An 18,221-nucleotide genomic window follows, 5' to 3' on the forward strand; every position below is an offset into this window, starting at 1 on the left:
AAAATGAAATAAATGGAAACAACTAAGTTAAATCACGACGTTTCGGGCGCAACACAAAAAAAAACAGTCTGCATTAGCAGCAGGCCATGCTTTCCCACCTGATGACTGACGCTTGTGTTGCGCCCGAAACGTCGTGATTTAATTGAGTTGTTTTCATTTATTTTATTTAAACTTTTTAACCTACGCGACTTTACCGAAAAAACCAAAGAGTATGAATCCTTGCAGTCACGAAAGCTTCAAATCTAGAAGACATCATTATTATTATTATTGTGATGACGATGATTCATTATTGGCATCAGCGTTTCCCTCCTTGCGCCGTCTCCCCATCCAGAACCCATTCCCATTGTCACCCCCACGGGGGAAAGTGTCGCGTACGGATGCAGCTGTTTCCTTTGTCTGTGAGTGAAACATTCCCCCACCGCCGCCGCCGCCGCCGCCACCAAAAAAATAACAAAAATTCTTGACTCCGTCCGGCCCCGTCGCTTTCATCTCCCCTTAACAATACCCCAACCACCACAAACGAACACAAGAACGCAACATTCCGATGAGTTTATCGCGGAGCGAGGATTGTTTTCGGATTTTTTTTCTTTCTGCTCTTTCATTCCGCGCAAATACATCTCTGGCGGGGACCGTCAAAAGCCGGTGCAAGCGAATCCGCGGCGCTAAATTAAAACATAAAATTTAACGACGCCAGCTTCTCCAAAACAAACGATTCCTTTCTTCTGCTGCTGTTGCTTTATTGCCACCTGTTGCTGCTTTCAAACGTTCCACGTGCGTGCGACTTTGTAATCGCGATATCCTCCCCCCTCCCACCCCGATATCTCATAATTAGACGGACTAGTGGTCCCATTGCACTCCACCCTCGGTCCATCCGTGTCCGTGTGTTGCGCCTCAGAGTGCACCTAGCATGGCACAAGCGCCGTAGCGACGTCACCACCACTTTCGTCGTGGTGAACGGCGGCGGCGGCCGTTGTTGCTGCTGTTGTTGTGTGCGCGTGTCTTCGATTGGACTTCGGAGGAAGGAGGCTCGTGACAGCGAGCGGAGCACACAGCAGCTGTTGCATCTGCCGGTCACGTCAAGTCCGTGAACCCGTAGCACCGGGGGTCTGTCTCGCGACCTCCTGCCAGCACGGAGTCTTCCACGCTTGACGTGACGGCCTCGGAGTGCACCTGACCTGGCACAGGCCCCGTCGCCATCAACTTAGTGACGAGTGCTGGCTGCTATCGCTGCCCTGCGTCCAGATTGTGTGGGGAGCGGTGGCGCAGTGGTCAGCGCACCGCGCTTCTAACCCAGCGATCCGCGACTACGACGGACATCAGTGGCGAGCCAGCGGGTGATTAGATATCTGATCCGGTTCTGGGACACCACTAAGTCGACTCAGCCTTTACAAGGGTAAACCTTCTGCGTCGTCCAAACATCAACCATTGGGGAGACACAAAAGCGGCCAGGATGTTCTTGACCACTCATCTCCCCTCTTCGTGCGCCGTTCCGGCCTTAATAGGGGTTCGCTAACAACACTCGCCCCCCACCCTATGATCCCGTGGTGAAACCCCACATCTCCATATAGACCGTTTGAATCGTGGGTACGGGGGCACCGCGACGCCACTACGTGCTAATAATAACGACGCGTTAGGCTTTCATCCTCGCACGTGGTATGCATGGCGGACTCGATACTCATGTCAGCAGAGTCTCGATTGCGTACATTTCAAACGCAATCGGTGAGGGTGGTTTAATTGGTAAAGAGATACGGCCGTCAATGCGGTAACCAACAATGCGTTGTCCGTGCGCTGTTGCCACTGGCGATGTTTATTGATGTCGGTTGCTCGTTGTGGGAGTTTGTGTGATGGCTGCGGTGGATTGATCATGGTCGCTGCTGCTGCTGATGATGATGATCATTTCCATTGATGGCGCGCTACAATCGCAAGAGCATTCAACAGGAAATTCCACCGCGTTGCGAATAACAACACCGAGCAAGTAATAATAATAATAACGTCATTTATTTTTTTTTAATGTATTTATCCCATGAAATGATGTACACGTTCGCCGAACTAGTGGAGCTATCTGTGTGAGGGATGTAATCTGGACGACGCAGCGTGGCCCGTGCCCACTGGGCCTTGATCTGTCCTGGCTGTCGTCGTTATCGAGGACACGGCGCGGTCGTCAATAAATTATGAGATACGAGTTGTGGCAGCACCTCTGCGGCGATCACAGAGATGGAATCATGGAGGCTGGCCAGACGAGCGCGTCCTGTGGTGCTTTTGGAAGGAAACAAAATAACTGAACCGGGTCTAACGAATTCTAGATTTGAAGTTTTCGTGACTGAAATTAAAATTAATAAAAAAAACAATTAAATCACGAAGCCAATGCGTTGCCTAAAAAGCAGAACGCGCGGTTAATCAATGCGCAGACACCTGCTATTGCATCTTAATCAGAAAAAAACCAAGGACATTAACGAATGGAACACGAGCAACCACAAACAAAAAAAACGTAAGAGTCGCACGAAGCAGGGTGGAGAGATGCAAATCCTTGGGAGAATCAGGGAACGTACAGACATCACACGCAAGGCACAGACGTCGTAGAAAGGGTAACATACATCGAGTCGCTGGAAGGGTTTCGTGGCCGAGGTTAGAGAACAATTATGGAGTGACAGCCAAGGAATGCATCCATCGAGGAAGATGGAGCGATCTCGAGTGGAGATGCTTGGGCGGATTGTTGAATGTCAGGACCGTGAGAAAGGGGCCTTCATCCAGCGGTGAATTGTTCACGACTGGCGATGATTTTTCCCGGAGAGCCTCGCTGTGCGATCGAGCCTGGTCAGTGATTGTCTGGGTGACATCCCCGGGCTTACCACGTGTTTGTCGGTGCCAGGAGATTGCTGTACAGCGATGGGTGCGGTCCGAAGTTCGGTTATTAAATCCTTTATATTAAGTTCGCTTGCTTGCTTGCTTACGACCGTGCAAACCTTTCGGTCGTTTTTTAACCCACTTCCCGTGATCCAATCGAGCTGACATTTTGCACACAGACTCGTTGTGCGAGACAATTAATGTTCGTGAAAAAAAATTTCCAAAATTTTACACTGTTTAGGGAAAACAAATTAAATATTTAATTACCAATTGTTTAATACTGCAGACAATCATCTGACCCATAGGTGGCAGCCATCTCAAGCCAGAGGACGAGAGGACTCTAGCCGCCACGCATATAAAGGATTTAGAGTGAAAAACTTTGTTTTTACGGGTTATACTTATTTTTTTTGTGTCGCTCACCGTGATGAGTCTGTGGACTGAATCCGCATGTGGAAATATTTGAGTCTCGCGCCATTCAACTTTGCGATGTGGGAGTTTCTCAAGTTTGCACCCACGCGAAGCCACACGCTCACCAAATGGAATTGACCAAACATCCCAATGGAGTAGAAGCCCTCCTGAGAACGAGCCTTGAGACTCATCGAAGGCTGCCCTGGGGTAAACGATCGGCATTGCTATGATGCCATTTTCTGAGTTTATTTTCCCGTAACTCCAGTTTCTACTCCGTGGAATCATTCTGACACCCCAATGGAGAAGAAATAACCCTCCCGGAAGAAGCTAGCACTGTGTCCTTAAAATAAATAAATATATAATAGACGAGGTTTCGGGAAATGGTATTTTCTCAGAGCACAACACGTACAACATGCAATGAGAAGGACAATTTCCTGAAACGCCGTCTTTTATATAAAACATTTTTTTACATATATTAAGGCCACATTGAGTGTTTTTGCTTTGTTCATTGTGCGTGTGCACCGCTGACAAACGCGGCGGCAGCAGCAGCAGCCACCATCACCAGGGCATTCATTTATTCCTCTCGAGAATGCGTCTCGAGACTCAGCGGGGCTGTGTCTCTGGGCCAATAAACGACGGGGATTTTCGTGGACGACCCACGCCTCGCACGCGCCCTTTGAGTCACAGCCCAAAGCCGCATTTAATCCTCCAGCCCGTCACTTATTTTATGCCAGCAGGCCCCAGGCGGTTGGGGTGTGGGGGGGGGGCGCAGAAAAACACGTGGTAAAGGATGTAGTGCGGACATTTAAATATTTAAACACGCGTCATAAATCAGGAACGCCGGGGGCCCAACTTGAGTAAAATGATACTTAATTTATTACATTTAAAGCACCGCAAGTGTTCTTGCCTGAATTTACAAAAGGAACTTTGTCGATCGCGGTCCGTGGCCACGTTTCACGGCCTCTCCGTCCGCGTGTTTGTGGCCTCACGAGGCGTCGATTCTCCCGAGTGCGTTTGAAACACTCACAATCGTCGCTAATACTGCCGCCTGAAGAAGGTCTATTGCTCGAAACGTCTCCTTTTATGTATTATATACGTTCAAGGCCACTGTGTTATTGACGAACGTGTTGAGAGGTTGTTTGTTGTTGCAAATTTTAGAGCATCGCCACTTTGACTATTATTATACACTGTGTAACAAATATTTGTTTTGTTCATGGGTAGTAAGTATTATTTTCCTAATTGCTTATGTCTCAAAAGTACAAAAAATGGCTATTATTCCCCACAAACTTTGCTTTTGTGACCAGGACAGTGATATTTTGAAATGTACCTATTTGCAATGAGAAAACGTGGTGTGCATTTGTGTTATTCCTTCATAAAAAAAAGTCCTGGTCACCAAAGCAAAGCTTGTGGGGAATAATAGCCACTTTCTATACTTTTGATGCATAAGCAATTAGAAAAGCACATTCCTGCGGAAGGAGCTGGTAGGAACGTTGGGTTGCTCGGTCAATGGCCAGGGTCAACGGCGACGTGGTGTATTCCGCATATATGCCCGACTGTGAGGGCGGGCACAAGCCGGCGTGAGTAGGTTAAATGTTGAGTTTTATAAGGGCACCACGGGGTGACCAGCCCCTCCCCACCCAGTCCCATCCCTCCCACCCCCCACCCAGCCCCACCCTCCCCACCCAGCCCCTCCCCACCCTCCCCACCCCACCCAGCCCCTCCCTCCCCACCCAGCCCCACCCTCCCCACCCTCCCCTCCCCACCCAGCCCCTCCCTCCCCACCCAGCCCCTCCCTGCACGACGGACACAATAATCCCCTGTGGGCTGGTGTAACCAGGAGGTTCCTACCAGTATAACACTTAATACCAAGGAACAAAAATCGTGTTATATAGTGAATTATGATGTGGATTATGATTAACGAGTATGATTAGAGTGTTGTGTATTCGTAAGGCACGTGTTTCACGTTGTGTACCAATGATCTGTGTGAGTGAGGCACGTGTTTCACGTTGTGTCTTCGTGTGTGTTTGTGGCCACAACGTGACGCTGACGTTCCCCGCTGAACATTCCACATTTCTCATGCACGTGACACGGCACGTGGCGTAGAACTTCACTCGTCGTGAACGGGTCCCATGGCATTCAGGGAGAGGTCTTGCCAATACTAACACCATCATCAGGCACTGACGCAGTAGAGAACCTAGGTTTAGCAGGCCACACGTTGCTGATGATACTGAGGCAAGTCTAAAACGTTTCGAAAGTTTCCCTGCGTAAACCAATGTACACGTCGTGTGTGGGTCGCAGTGATCATTTGACCACGCTTCGCCAGGCTAGTCAAATGGGGGTTGATGCACGAGATTTTTCTGCCCTGCCCCTTGCTGATAATCGTCGGTCAATCCAGGGTGGTCGCCTCATCCATGCACTAGCCAGGCTTCAGACCTGCTTGGCTTCCGAGATCTGACGAGCTCGGGTGCATTCGAGGGGTGATTGGGTCATAGGCGCTTTACCTGTGTGTGTGTATGAACTCTGCAGGGCGGGAGAAGGGCAGAGGGGCAGAGGGGCAGGGCGGGTGAGGGGCAGGGGGCAGAGGGGCAGGGGGGAGAGGCGCAGGGGGGAGAGGGGCAGGGGGGAGAGGGGCAGGGGGGGAGAGGGGCAGGGGGGGAGAGGGGCAGGGGGGTGAAGGGATGGGACCGGTTCTGATCTATCACTCGCCACTCATGTTCTCCTTGGCTCGGGCACCGCAATGGCAGCGCGCTAACCACTGTGCCACCGCTCCAACCAACCAACCACCCACCCCGCTCCCCCCATAACGAGTCGTAAAAATCACTGCCGCCGATTTGCTCGGCGCTGTTTGGCTGGGACCACGTTCAGAGATAACAGAAAAGCTCAGCGCGTCCGTTCCTCGGTGCACGCGTCGTGTTGATGTTGGCGCTCGAGGAGGCGAGGAGTCGAGGAGTCGACGACTCGGGGTTGACCGCCCGCTGCTTCATCAACACGGCTCGGAAGAGCGGCCCCGGTTGCCTTAGAGGGGGGGGGTTCATAGCGGCCGTGTCGGACACACCCCGAGCCGACACCCGCTGAGGTCGTCCTGGGTTTAGAATCGAGTCCTTTTTGTTGGTGTGTGCGTGTGTTCGTGTTTTTTTGTATTTGGTACTTGCATTCATAATTATCATACTTCGCCACGCTGGCCGATGTGGGCTGCTGAAGCGAGCGCCTCAGGACCGCTTCAAAAAAACTTCACAGGGCACAGCGCGCCAACCGCTGCGCCACCACTCCACGAAAACGATCACCGCACCTTTCACTGATCAATACACTTTTTTCTTTTCAGCAGGCTCCTGCTACATTCAGATGTTTGCCCATTCCAATTCATGAGCATTTAGTAGTGGCCTTCGTGTGTGAAGACCCTCTGAGAAATCTCCACCGCGCATACGAGGGTATGGCGCTGGGTGAGTAACGATGCATCGATTCCTACGTGGGTCGAATGGCGCGTTGAAAATAAATCGACTTTAGATGATCATACGCCGCATGTAAATGATGGGTTCACGTGTTCCATCCAACCACTAGTGGTCACCACAAATAAGCGTAAGGTTTAAAAAACCTTCTTTGTAATCGCTTTTTTATTTATCGAATTAACCAAATTTTGGGTCCACCACACAGACGGATTCGTGAATCTCCTTTCGCGTCCCTCCATCTCCCGAGTCGGGTGTCAGTTTGACGCACATCTCTACGTGAGCCACCAACCCCTGCCTTCCAAGGCTCCTTGCACGCGTCCCCCGTTAGGCTGAGATGGAGATGTCTGTAACGGGCGTGACGCGGTATTCCGACACGAGATATGAAATTCCTCTGTAACGTGAAACCAAATGGTCGCGACTGTCAGACGGCGCGTCTCTGTTTGCGTCTGTGCGTGTGTGTGTCTATGTGTGGGTTATGTGCGTGTGTGTGTCCACGTGTGTTTATGTGAGTGTGCGGTAGTGTCACGGTTGGCGCTACGCTGCGCTACGAACTCCGGTGACCTGAGTTCGATTCACGCTCGTGGCCAACACCGGTGACGGATATCTGAACCGGTCATGGGCCTCCCCTAGGTCGACTCAACCTCAAAATTAGTACCTGGTGCGGTGTGTAGTAAACATCGCCACTCGGGAGACAAAGGCGGCCGGGCGTGGTGCTGGCCACCCACCCCCTTCGCGTGCCTGTACCGGCCTTCATAGGTGCTCGCTAACAGCACTTGCCCAACAGTCTGTTAAGGCTATACGGAGGATCTTTGTGTGAATGTTGGTGTGTCTTTGTGTATCCGTGTCTGTGTATACGAGTATGTGGTGTGTATGTGTGTGCCTTTGTGTAGTGTTGGGAGCAGTCGTGCTGTGTTTAGCGCACTGCACTCTGAACCTGCGTCTCGAGTTAGGTTCCTAGCGGCCACCGTTAACATCAGTGGTGATTATCTGAGCCGGTGCTGCTCCTAGATCAACACAACCTTAAACAAGTAACTGGTGGGATTGGTCAACATCAGCACTGGGAAGACAAAGGTGTCCGGGCGTGGTTCTAGATGCACGAACTTTTTTGTGCACAGTGCAAGCCTTAATAGGCGCTCGCTAAAGCACTTTGCTCCAACATCTTAAAACCGGATTGAAGTCGGGGGGAAATCCTCACTGTGTCTCTTTTCAGGAGGGTCCTGCATTGAACCCGGCTGCTGGCACAGATGGGTTCACGAACCCACTTGCTGCCACTGACATCTCCTGGCCACCTGGCAGCGCCATGCAGCGGGTTTGGGAATTTCACAAATGTTTACGTGATCCGCCAACCCTGTCCTCCAGAGCGCTGCAAGTGAACACACACGCCTTTCTTGGAAACGAAATCACTTCGTCTTAACGTTTTGCCGTCACTTCCTTGTCACCGAACTATTTCATAGGACTGCAGGTCGATGGAGGCGCCCAAAGAAAGTATATTTAAAGTTTGTTTGTGGATTTCTTTCTTTCGCCTTCATTAACAGCCCGGAGACAGACAGACGGTCTATGCGTGGAGCTACAAGATAAGGGCTGGCTGCTTTTGTCGTGAAAGAAAATATCCCTAGAGCAATATAGCACGATAACACACGAAACAAACCCGTTTATTTCCCCCCCAGTTTCATCCGCATTGCGCCTTCGGTGTCTCGCAACGAAATAAATAATCCACTCGAAGCTCCCACGTGGCAGTGCAGTCGTTCGTGTTAGACAACGGCTCACGGAAGCGGACACCACGGAGCTACAGCTGAGATTCCTTCAAATTTCCAGTTTTGAGAATTAATAAATGTGCTCCACAGAGCAGCAGCAGCAGCAGCAGTAGCAGCAGCACTCTCCCAAACGCTCTTCCACAGAGAGTAATTCGTAAATGCTAACCCCGAGCTCTCAATACTCTGATAGTGCACTGTTTTTGAGTTGTACGCCTTTTGGCGTTATCTGGTCCAACACCAATGGAGACTAGGCTCTAAGGAAAGCTGTCTCGGGTGTGGACCAATCAACTTCAAGGACAGTGCATATCATTATCATTATCGGAGTTGTTTCTTTTTGTTTGCATTTTGACTGCTTGTGTTGTGGTTATTGCAAACATGACCCCTTGTATAAAGGTGTCAGTTTTTGTACCAGTTGAAAGGGTAAACACCTATTACTAGAGTAATTCGTGTTTAAATTACATGGCAGTCGACCCGATGCGTTTGATTCTCAGGGGATCGAATTTGTGTGTGTGAGACCATCAGCAACTCGCTAATCTTGAGAACCCGGCTTAATCACAGGCGGCCGTCTGGATTCGAACTCAGGAAGTGATCTCAGCGGTGCCGTACTCGGCGCTCTGACCTCTGAGCCACTGGGGCCATCTAAACAGCATCACATATATTACGGCTCTTTTTAAACACATACGTAAACATTCGAAACGACAATTTTACAATAAAAGAAAGGAATGCTCAAACAAAACAAAACCCAAAGGACATTAAATAAGAACACAAACATGTACTTTTTTTTTGGACAAAAATAAGCATTCATCTATCAAAGCGCCCATTTCCTAGATCCAAAAATAATACGCTGGGGGTGGCGCGGCTCATGCGGGCGAGAGGTGTCAGTGTCGAGAGGACCCGAGTCCATGTCCAGAACGTGGCGCTCTTACATCTGAACCCACACTGGGCCCGCGCGTGCCGCACCCGTGACTGGTTGCTTTTCACGAGCGGTGGGTACTTCGCGTAAATCCACACACCAATCGTTTCCAGCGCCGAGAGCGCTGGAAACGATTGATGAAGTATGGCCAAATCGATATGCATATTCTTTTTTCAAGGCTCCCCCTTTCTTCCCCCTTCCAACCCAGCTTATATACATGCTCCAAGCGCGTGTGCTGTTTCATTCAGACGCTGTCGCCTCGACAGACCTGGTTTTCACCTGAGGACGGCTACTTGCGTTGTGGCCGAAACGTCGTGAGAATAATTTTATTATGTTTTATTTTTATTATTTTATTACTTCCCTTCTACGTGACTTTACCGAAAGAACCAAGAAGATATGGTCAAATCATTACTTGACGCCCAGCCGCCCCCCCACCCCCAACATACACACGCACACGCGACCGGCATGGCGACGGGAGAGGCTCTCATCCAGCAGTGGATTTGACTGAAAGAGCCCGAACGCCGTCGCTCCCTGGGTCGCGTTGTTGAGCGCAGCTCCAGCGGGCGTTCGACACTTCACGTGGCCTCAACGTGCACCCAGCCTGGCACAAGCGCCGTGGCGACGTCACCGCCACTTATTGGCGAATGGCTGTTGTTGTCTGTCTGTGTTGTGTGTGTGTGTCTGTGTTGTGTGTGTGTCTCTGTCTGTCCGTGTGCCTATCTGTATGTGTGTGTGTCTGTCTGCGTGTGTCTGTCCGTGTGTGTGTCTGTCTGTGTGTGTGTGTCTATCTGTGTCTGTCTGTCTGTGTTGTGTGTCTGTCCGTGTGTGTGTCTGTCTGTGTCTGTGTGTCTATCTGTGTCTGTCTGTGTGTGTCTGTCCGTGCGTGTGCGAGCGAGCGCGTCTTTATCTGTGTGCGTGTCGCCGCGTGCCTGGTTCTTGACGAACGCACGCGCGGAATGCTCTCAACGTTTACTCCGCGGCCCCCCCCCCACCACCACCCCCCACCACCCCCCCACCACCACCCCCCCCCACCACCCCACCACCACCCCCCGCCTTCATTTCATAGCGAGCTGTTGTTGGCGAGCGTTTCCCCGCAGTTCCATCGTGTTTGGGTTTACATTGAAAGCGGGATGGAGGGGTAGTGGCGGTGATGGTACGTGATTTGTATTTATATACTTGATTTATTTATATTTAGTGATTTGCTTAGCTTTCCCATACTTCGCACTCCCGTCGTGTTTATTTTTTTTTAGATAAAAAAAATGTTTCATTCCACATCCTCCCTCGCATCGTACATTGCAGCATCGTGACGTTCTGGACGGCGTTACCAGTCGCATCGACGGTGTCAGGCACTCCGGACTCATTCGAGCAGGCGGGGAAGGGCAGACTTTCTTTGAAGGAGGGGCCGTGGGTGGGCCAGGTCATTGCCATTCTGGGCTCAGGTATTTAAGACTGTCCCAATGTGTAGGAATGGACCCCATGCACGTGCTGTATTTTTTTTCCTTGTCTCTGAGCTCAGCGCTCAGATGCTCCAGTGCTGAGATTGAGCTTAATGTGATTCATCCCCTGTCGTGTCTTTTTTATATCTTGTGTGTTGTTATAATTGTCTGACCCGCCCCTACTGGGCATCTGTGAAAAATAGCTTCATAGCTCATCGGATTCTTCCAGGCTGCATAAACAATCTGATACCCGGAGTGCATTTCTGGTGGTAGATCTTCCCAGTGCCCCTACACAGTGCACAATTGTGATGTAGCAGCTAATGTGGTGCTCGCAAACAGCACTTGCCCCAGCAGCTTGTGTAGCCTCTACACGGGACACATTTTACTGGTAGGAACCCACTGGTTCCACCAGCCCACAGGGGATTGTTGTGTCCGCCCGTCCATCGTGCAGGGAGGGACTGGATGGAGTGGGAGGGGCTGGGTGGGGAGGGGCTGGGTGGGGAGGGTGGGGAGGGGCTGGGTGGGGGTGGGAAGTGTGGGGCTGGGTGGGGAGGGGAGGGGCTGGTCACCCCGTGGTGCTCTTATAAAACTCAACGTTTAACCTACTCACGCCGGCTTGTGCCCGCCCTCACATTCGGACATATTTGCGGAATACCCCACGCCGCCATTGACTGACCCTGGCTATTGACCGTGCAACCCAACGTTCCTACCAGCTCCCTCCGCAGGAATGTGTTTTGTTCACATCTGCACGCGTGTCCATATGTACTCCATCCAGAGAAGACGCTTACAAACACACGTTCTCGCAAGCCACCGCGGTCCGTCGCCCGCCTTGTGTCAGTTTACCAATCATCAGGTGCGTGCGGTGTGGAACGGGGCACGGTAGTAGTAATAATAGTCATGCGTCACGCGCAAGCACCGGCACTCGGGGAAATCCTGGTACGGTTTTTATTTGTTGGGGGGAGGGGACTAATTTATGGCCGAGTCAACCTAGAGGAACATTATGACAAGTTCTAATATCCCCCTCCCCACTGATGTCAGTCTGCAATGAGAGTTCAACCCACGTTCGCCGAGTGCGTGGCCCAGTCTGCTAACCACCGCCGCAACTTACAAGGGCAACGGAGTTCGCTCATTAGGGTCTCAGCAGACTGTTTGGGGCAAGCGCTGTGAGCGAGCACCTCGTGAACGGGAACGGCACACGAGCGGGTGGTGTGACCAACGCCAAGCCCGGCCGCCTTTGTCTCCCGAGTGGCCTCGTTTACGCATCGCACCAGGTACTCGCTTGAGGTTGAGTCGACCGAGGGGAAGCCCAGGAACGGTTCAGATAGTTCTCGGCCCGTGTTGGCTGTAAGAGAAAATCGAGCTCAGCTGGCCCGGTTTGTAGCGCAATGCGCTAACCACTACACTGTAATGCCCCACCAGCCTGTGTGTACGTGCGTACGTGTGAGTGAGTGAGCGTGTGTGTAAGTGCGTGCGCGTGTGAGTGAGTGAGCGTGTGTGTAAGTGCGTGTGAGTGAGTGAGCTTGTGTGTAAGTGCGTGCGCGTGTGAGTGAGTGAGCGTGTGTGTAAATGCGTGTGAGTGAGTGAGCTTGTGTGTAAGTGCGTGCGCGTGCGAGTGAGTGAGCGTGTGTGTAAGTGCGTGTGAGTGAGTGAGCGTGTGTGTAAGTGCGTGCGCGTGTGAGTGAGTGAGCGTGTGTGCACACGCTTGCGCGCGTCTGCGTGAGCGCGTGTGTGGGTGAGAGCGCGTGTGCGTTAGCACCTGCCCCAGTCAAGGTTAAAGCCCTCGAATCGGACATCTGGACCCCATAAATCCCCGCAGTTGAGCTGGTCCCGAGCTGCCTGTGTTTATAGCTCCGGTCCAAAATTGTTCCCGGAGGAAGCAGCGCCGAGCGAGCGCCCGGAGACTCGAGGAGGAGGAGAAGATGAAGAACAACAACACGAGGCATCGTCAAAATAGCGTCGCCTCGAAGGAGTTCAGTTCGTCATTCACGCCCATTAACCCGTCTGTCCAGACCTTTGAGCGCAGCTGCCTTTCTCTGCGCGTCCGTCACCACCGCCGCACCTGACCGGCGGTGGTGACGTATGGCGCGGGAAAGGGATTCAGCCGGTAGTGGATCGATGAAGGAAAGTGAACGAATTTTACTCATTTTAGCAAACACGGCAGATGGAAGAAAAACAAACGGTGATGTGTAATGTCACCTTGCTGATGAAGACGCAATTTTTTTTTTTGGTGCGGGCGGCTTTTCCATTGGCCGTGTTGCCGTGCCGAACTGGAACCGAACCGCGATACGCCGGTCTCAAAGAAAGACATCCGACTCGGGGGCTGAAGTAGGGCCAGGGCTAACGACGCGTCCATCGTGCACGACATCGGCCGGTACGCCGCGCGGGCAACGCTCTCTTTTTTTTTACGATCAGTGGAAACAAGAAGATGCTCGGTGTAGTCGGCACTTTGCTTCGTTCATCATTTCGTCTTTTTTTTTTTCAACTTTGCTTTATGTAAACCCCCACCTCTCGCTCACTCTCTCGCTCACTCTCTCGGTCACTCTCTCGCTCACTCTCTCGGTCACTCTCTCGGTCACTCACTCGCTCACTCTCTCGCTCACTCTCTCGGTCACTCTCTCGCTCACTCTCTCGCTCACTCTCTCGCTCGCTCTCTCGCTCTCTCTCTCGTTCTGCACGCAGCCCTTCTCGCAGTCCAACGGCCTCCGACGGGTAGCTCATAACTCAACGCGTCATCTCCACGTGCCGTCTCAACTCGGGCAGTTGCGCGTGCGACATCGCCCATTGCATGAAACACATTTGACACATTTGACCCCAACATTTGTAAATGAAAGTAACATGGGCTTGCCAACTCGTTTTTTTATATATTTTTTTATTTTCTTTGAACGGCGGTTGGACAGCGGAAGGTGAAAAAACGCCGTGTGGCCTTGGTCATAGCCCGTGACAAAGCGACAACTCACGAATCGCAGTGCCAAACATTTAACCGTCGATGCCTCGCCGAGCCTTCAGTTTCATGGAGGGTGGGTGCCACACTGGGACTTTTGGCCCATTCCACTAAGGCGTGTTAGGCTTCACGATTGGGGCAGGTGCAAGCCAGAAACCCCGGAGAAAAACACCGCACCACGCATACCAGGTGGGTGGCACTCAGCGCTGCCACCTCCTCGCCGCACCTCGCTCGCAGCCTCCCCGCCTCCCGACACAACTGGCCGATCGCCTAAAATATGAAGCGGACTCAACGCTGCTTTAGCTTCCGAGAGCCAACGAGTTCGGGGCGCGTTCAGGCCGCCCCGGTTGCAAGCGAGCGTCACGGGAAACGCGACGGGCGCAGCAGCAGTCCCGTGCCAGCGTCTTGAGTCGGACTCCAAGGTGTCATCCCACCGCCAAAAAAAACCACCAAGCGACCAAACATCCCTCTCCCGTTCCGAATCATCATTATCATCAATCATCATCCACGATCAATCCACTGCTGGATGCAGGCCTCGCCAAGTAGTCGACGACGTCTGGCACAGGTCTGCGATGTGACGATCCACACATGTACTCGGGGTCCTTCTGCTAGCAATGGAGCTGCACCCTCTTACCTTTAACATCCGGACTGTTACGTGGAGGGAAAGATCTCACCAAGAAGGCAGACGCTTCTCCAACCATAGCACATTAAATCTCTCGAGACGTTCAATGATACAACAACAACAACTACCCGGAGATTAAATTACCTTCGGTTGGAGAAGGAATCCTGTCTTGCCTTACCCAATAATGTCTCGATACAAAGTCCAACTCCCGGACAGCCACAACGAATGCCTTTAACCTTAAAGGAACGGCCGTCGATGTCGTAGTGGCTTTATAATTCGAGTTGGAACGCAGCGAGGGCACGACGGCCGCAGTGGGTGGTTACGGCCTCCCGTCTTCCTCCCAGCCTCAACAAGCCTCGGACCCTACACATTGTGGGTTCTCGGCTCCTCCATCCGTCCGTATCTGTCCCTCGGCCCTGCGAGCGTTGTTGTGGACCGGCGCGGGTGCCAATGAATTTGCAAGCAGAAATGGGGCGACGTATCGATGAATCAGATGAAGAAAATTGGCGATCATTTTACGCGTCAAAGTGTGCGAGAAAGGATGGATTGTTGGCGTTCCGTGCCAATCGATTGTAATTATTACGCTGACGTGACGTTCGGTGCTTCGTGGAACGTACGGAACTGTACAAGTGAGACGTGACCGCGAAACGATACAAACGAGATGGCTAAACGAGACAACAACAACAATAACAACAAGAACAACAAAAAACAGCAACAACAACAACAAAAACACTGGCTATTTGAATCGCGACCCGGATCGTGAATATTATTCGAATCGTTGGGGCTGGAGGTGGGGCTTGAGGGCTCAATTTCGAACTGGGACGATTCGTCGATTCATCGACAAAACTTATCTTGCGGTCGATTACTCGGACTATTTTATATCAGCAGTCGCCCCCCTCCACCCCCTCCCACCCCCTCCCACATTCTGCCTCGCGAAGCCACAGCCAGCGTGACGCAGCCGATGGATGCCGTTTCCATCACTAAACCCCGCCCATCACCTCCCGTCCAGCGGCACACGTGGGAACAGAGGTGAAACGTTTTTGTTTCTCTCTCTTTACAACTGTTATCGTGTCTTCCCATCAGTCGCGTAATTCTAACCGTAGACTAATTGTACTCTATCATGTAAACACGCATTCATCGACCGATAACACTTGAAAAATATATAGAGGACGGCAGAACTTGGGGAGACTGGTGGCGGTTGACCGCGTGGCTGCTGCTCCTCCTCCTCCTCGCGCCTTTCGAGTCGTCCTCTCTCCCAGAGTGAGAGGATGCCGTGCGGCTCGTTACAATCTAAAGTCATTATCGTTACACGGAGCGATTGATGACTTTAATAATAATAATAATCGGGTGGCCCAGCTCAGGTTGAATCGTCGCGTGTCTCACGGCGCGGTGCTGTGAGCGTCTCAGAAAACCCTAAAACCTCGCATAATTTATTGGCCTCTGTTTTAGCTGATCCCAGCTAATCAAGAGATTCAGGAGACAGGATGATAATGACGATGATTTGACAGTTATTAGTGCGCCAACGTACGTATGTTGAACTTCTTGCGCGAAAGCAGTTCAACATGCATACATCTATACATACGTGTATAACTGCTTTTCGTGCTGAGTTCGTTGTCCTTCCCCTGCACCCTCGATGAGCACGGTTTGGCTACGTACGGTGCGAAAGAAGTTCCATACACGCGTGCAACGTGTTGCTTTGGATTGGCAAACGTCGATCGTGGCGGGCGTGAAGAGTCGAGTGGAGGGCAATGGATGCAGAGCCGTGAAGTTTCACTGCCGATGCCGTCTTGCAATAAGCGAGGAGACAGAGTTTGTCGCGGCTGCGAGAAGCTTCTACCTCCTCTCTGCCCCGCAGAGAAGAGGCTCAAAGGGAGATATACAAACTTGTTGACGAATAATCAGACACTCGCAGCTTGTTGTCTTGCTTATTTATTTTGAATTACAAATGCAGTCGTCATGCGCTACACGCGCCTGATGATTGGTCAACAATCTCAGATAATATTCCATCGATTCGCCTCTGCGTGACGTCGAAAACACACACACACGATCTCAATCTTCAGCTGAACCGGCACTCTGTACGTCACGTGGGGGTGTGTTGAATAACCATCGGGCGCGGGTAGCGTGTAAGACTGAATTTATGTTCGAGAACATTGGTGAAGATGGAAAGGCGGACTGTAGTGGACCAGCTATCGTGCTGTGACGGTTCCACCTGAAGACGGAAGCTTGTGTTGCCTCCGAAATGTCGTGATTTTTTTTATTTTACTTTCATTAATTTTATTTTTGTAGTGGACCAGAGTCAGAGAGAGAATTCCCGTTCCGCTCCTCCCCAGCTCCTCTCACTGACAGTGTTCACGGCTCGTGCCTCCACTACACTCCAGTCTCGGGTGACGCGTGCGCGTGGTGGTCATTTAACGCGTGGTGGTCAATTACTCCACTTACACGCGTCACCCGACACTGCTAAACCTGTCTTCCCACTTCCACTCCAAAGCGTGAACTTGGCTGGAGGGTATTCCCCCGGTCGGCATTAACCCGCCGACCCTGCCCAAATGCACACATGTAGTTTTCATGTGCCACGTGCATCGGGTTTGAACTCGAGTTCCCATCGCAGCCGTTTGTTTCTGTACGTAATGTATCTTGTCAACTCGAATTGTCCGCAAATTTTTGCTGCGGTCCGCATTTTAAAGGGGCCCAACTCACTTCACGGGCTGGCTTAAATTCCCTCCGTAAGAGTTCGGGCTGCCGCGAGTAAATGCGTCACCATGTATGTTTAAAAAAAAAGACCTTTGGAGTCGGATAAATTATTACATTTTATATTTAAATTTGACATTAAATGTTGTCAGCAATGCGGTCTTGGCCACTGACTCGCGAATGCGTCTTAGAAAATTGTATTTTAGGGCTAGAGACCTGCCCACCTCGCGTGGTAACTCTAGCAACTCGGAAAAATTGTTGAATTGCTACATTTTCAGCCGATGCGAGTTGTCACTCCGCTGGAAATCTGGGACGTAAATGAGGCCAACTCAGGCCGACTTGAGTCGACCCCAGTTGGCTGTCCAACGGAAACACAACACACGATCTCAGCCCTTTCCCACTGGCTCAACCGAGCCGCGCCAGCGCAGAGGGCACTCGTGGTGCGGGCGGTTTTCCATTGGCCGTTTGCCGTGCCCAGCTGGAACCAAACCATGATACGCGAGGTCTCAAAAAAGACATCCGACTCGGGGGCCGAAGTAGGGCCAGGGCTAACGACGCGTTCGTCGTGCACGACATACATCGGCCGTGACGCCGCGCGGGCAACGCTCTCGCCGCGTCATCTCCACGTGATGTCTCAACTCGCTCATTTGTGCGTGCGACGTCGACGGCGCGGTTCGAATTCTGCAGCGGTGACACCCCCCCCCACTCCTCCCACCCCCCCCACCTCCCACTCCCCCCCCCACTCCCCTCACACCGCGGGGCCTCCCTCGCTCTTCGCGGCCCCCTCGACGAGTCTCGGTTGTACGGTTGGTGGAAGGGGGAGGGGGGAGTCAGAACTCTGAAAGAGGAGCCTCGTACAAAACCGGAGCCGCGCTGCTATAAACAACAACAACAACAACAGCAACAAACATCAACAACGGCAGCAAGAAATATCGCAGCAAAGCGGTGGGGGGTGAGGGGGGGGGGCGGAGGAGGTCCGACGGGGCCTAGAAGTCGTAAGCCGACACGAGCACGGTGACGCGGGACACGTGCTTGGCGAGCAGGGATTTGTCGGCGAACTCTGCCATCTCCAGCTCCAGCTCGAGGGACCGGGGTCCGCGCAGGGGACTCACGAGGATGAGGACCCCCGTCTGCCGGTCCGAGCGCTGCACCATGAAGTGACCCTCGGT

The 18,221-nt window shown here is 52.0% G+C and overlaps 1 protein-coding gene across 1 annotated transcript in view; it reads right to left on the bottom strand.

Annotated features, from left to right (window-relative positions):
• Window positions 1–15,281: 15,281 nt before the first annotated feature.
• The window catches only part of FBLN7 (fibulin 7), a 33,414-nt gene continuing 30,474 nt past the window's right edge, over window positions 15,282–18,221 (bottom strand). Inside the window, 1 exon segment of the mRNA XM_061559411.1 lies at window positions 15,282–18,221. Within this exon segment, the coding sequence (XP_061415395.1) occupies window positions 18,039–18,221 (183 nt within the window). The 3' untranslated portion in view covers window positions 15,282–18,038.

The sequence above is a fragment of the Lethenteron reissneri genome, chromosome 25 (genome assembly GCF_015708825.2).
Source record: "Lethenteron reissneri isolate LAM-NWPU_2019-01 chromosome 25, ASM1570882v1, whole genome shotgun sequence".
In the NCBI taxonomy this organism is placed as follows: Eukaryota; Metazoa; Chordata; class Hyperoartia; order Petromyzontiformes; family Petromyzontidae; genus Lethenteron; species Lethenteron reissneri.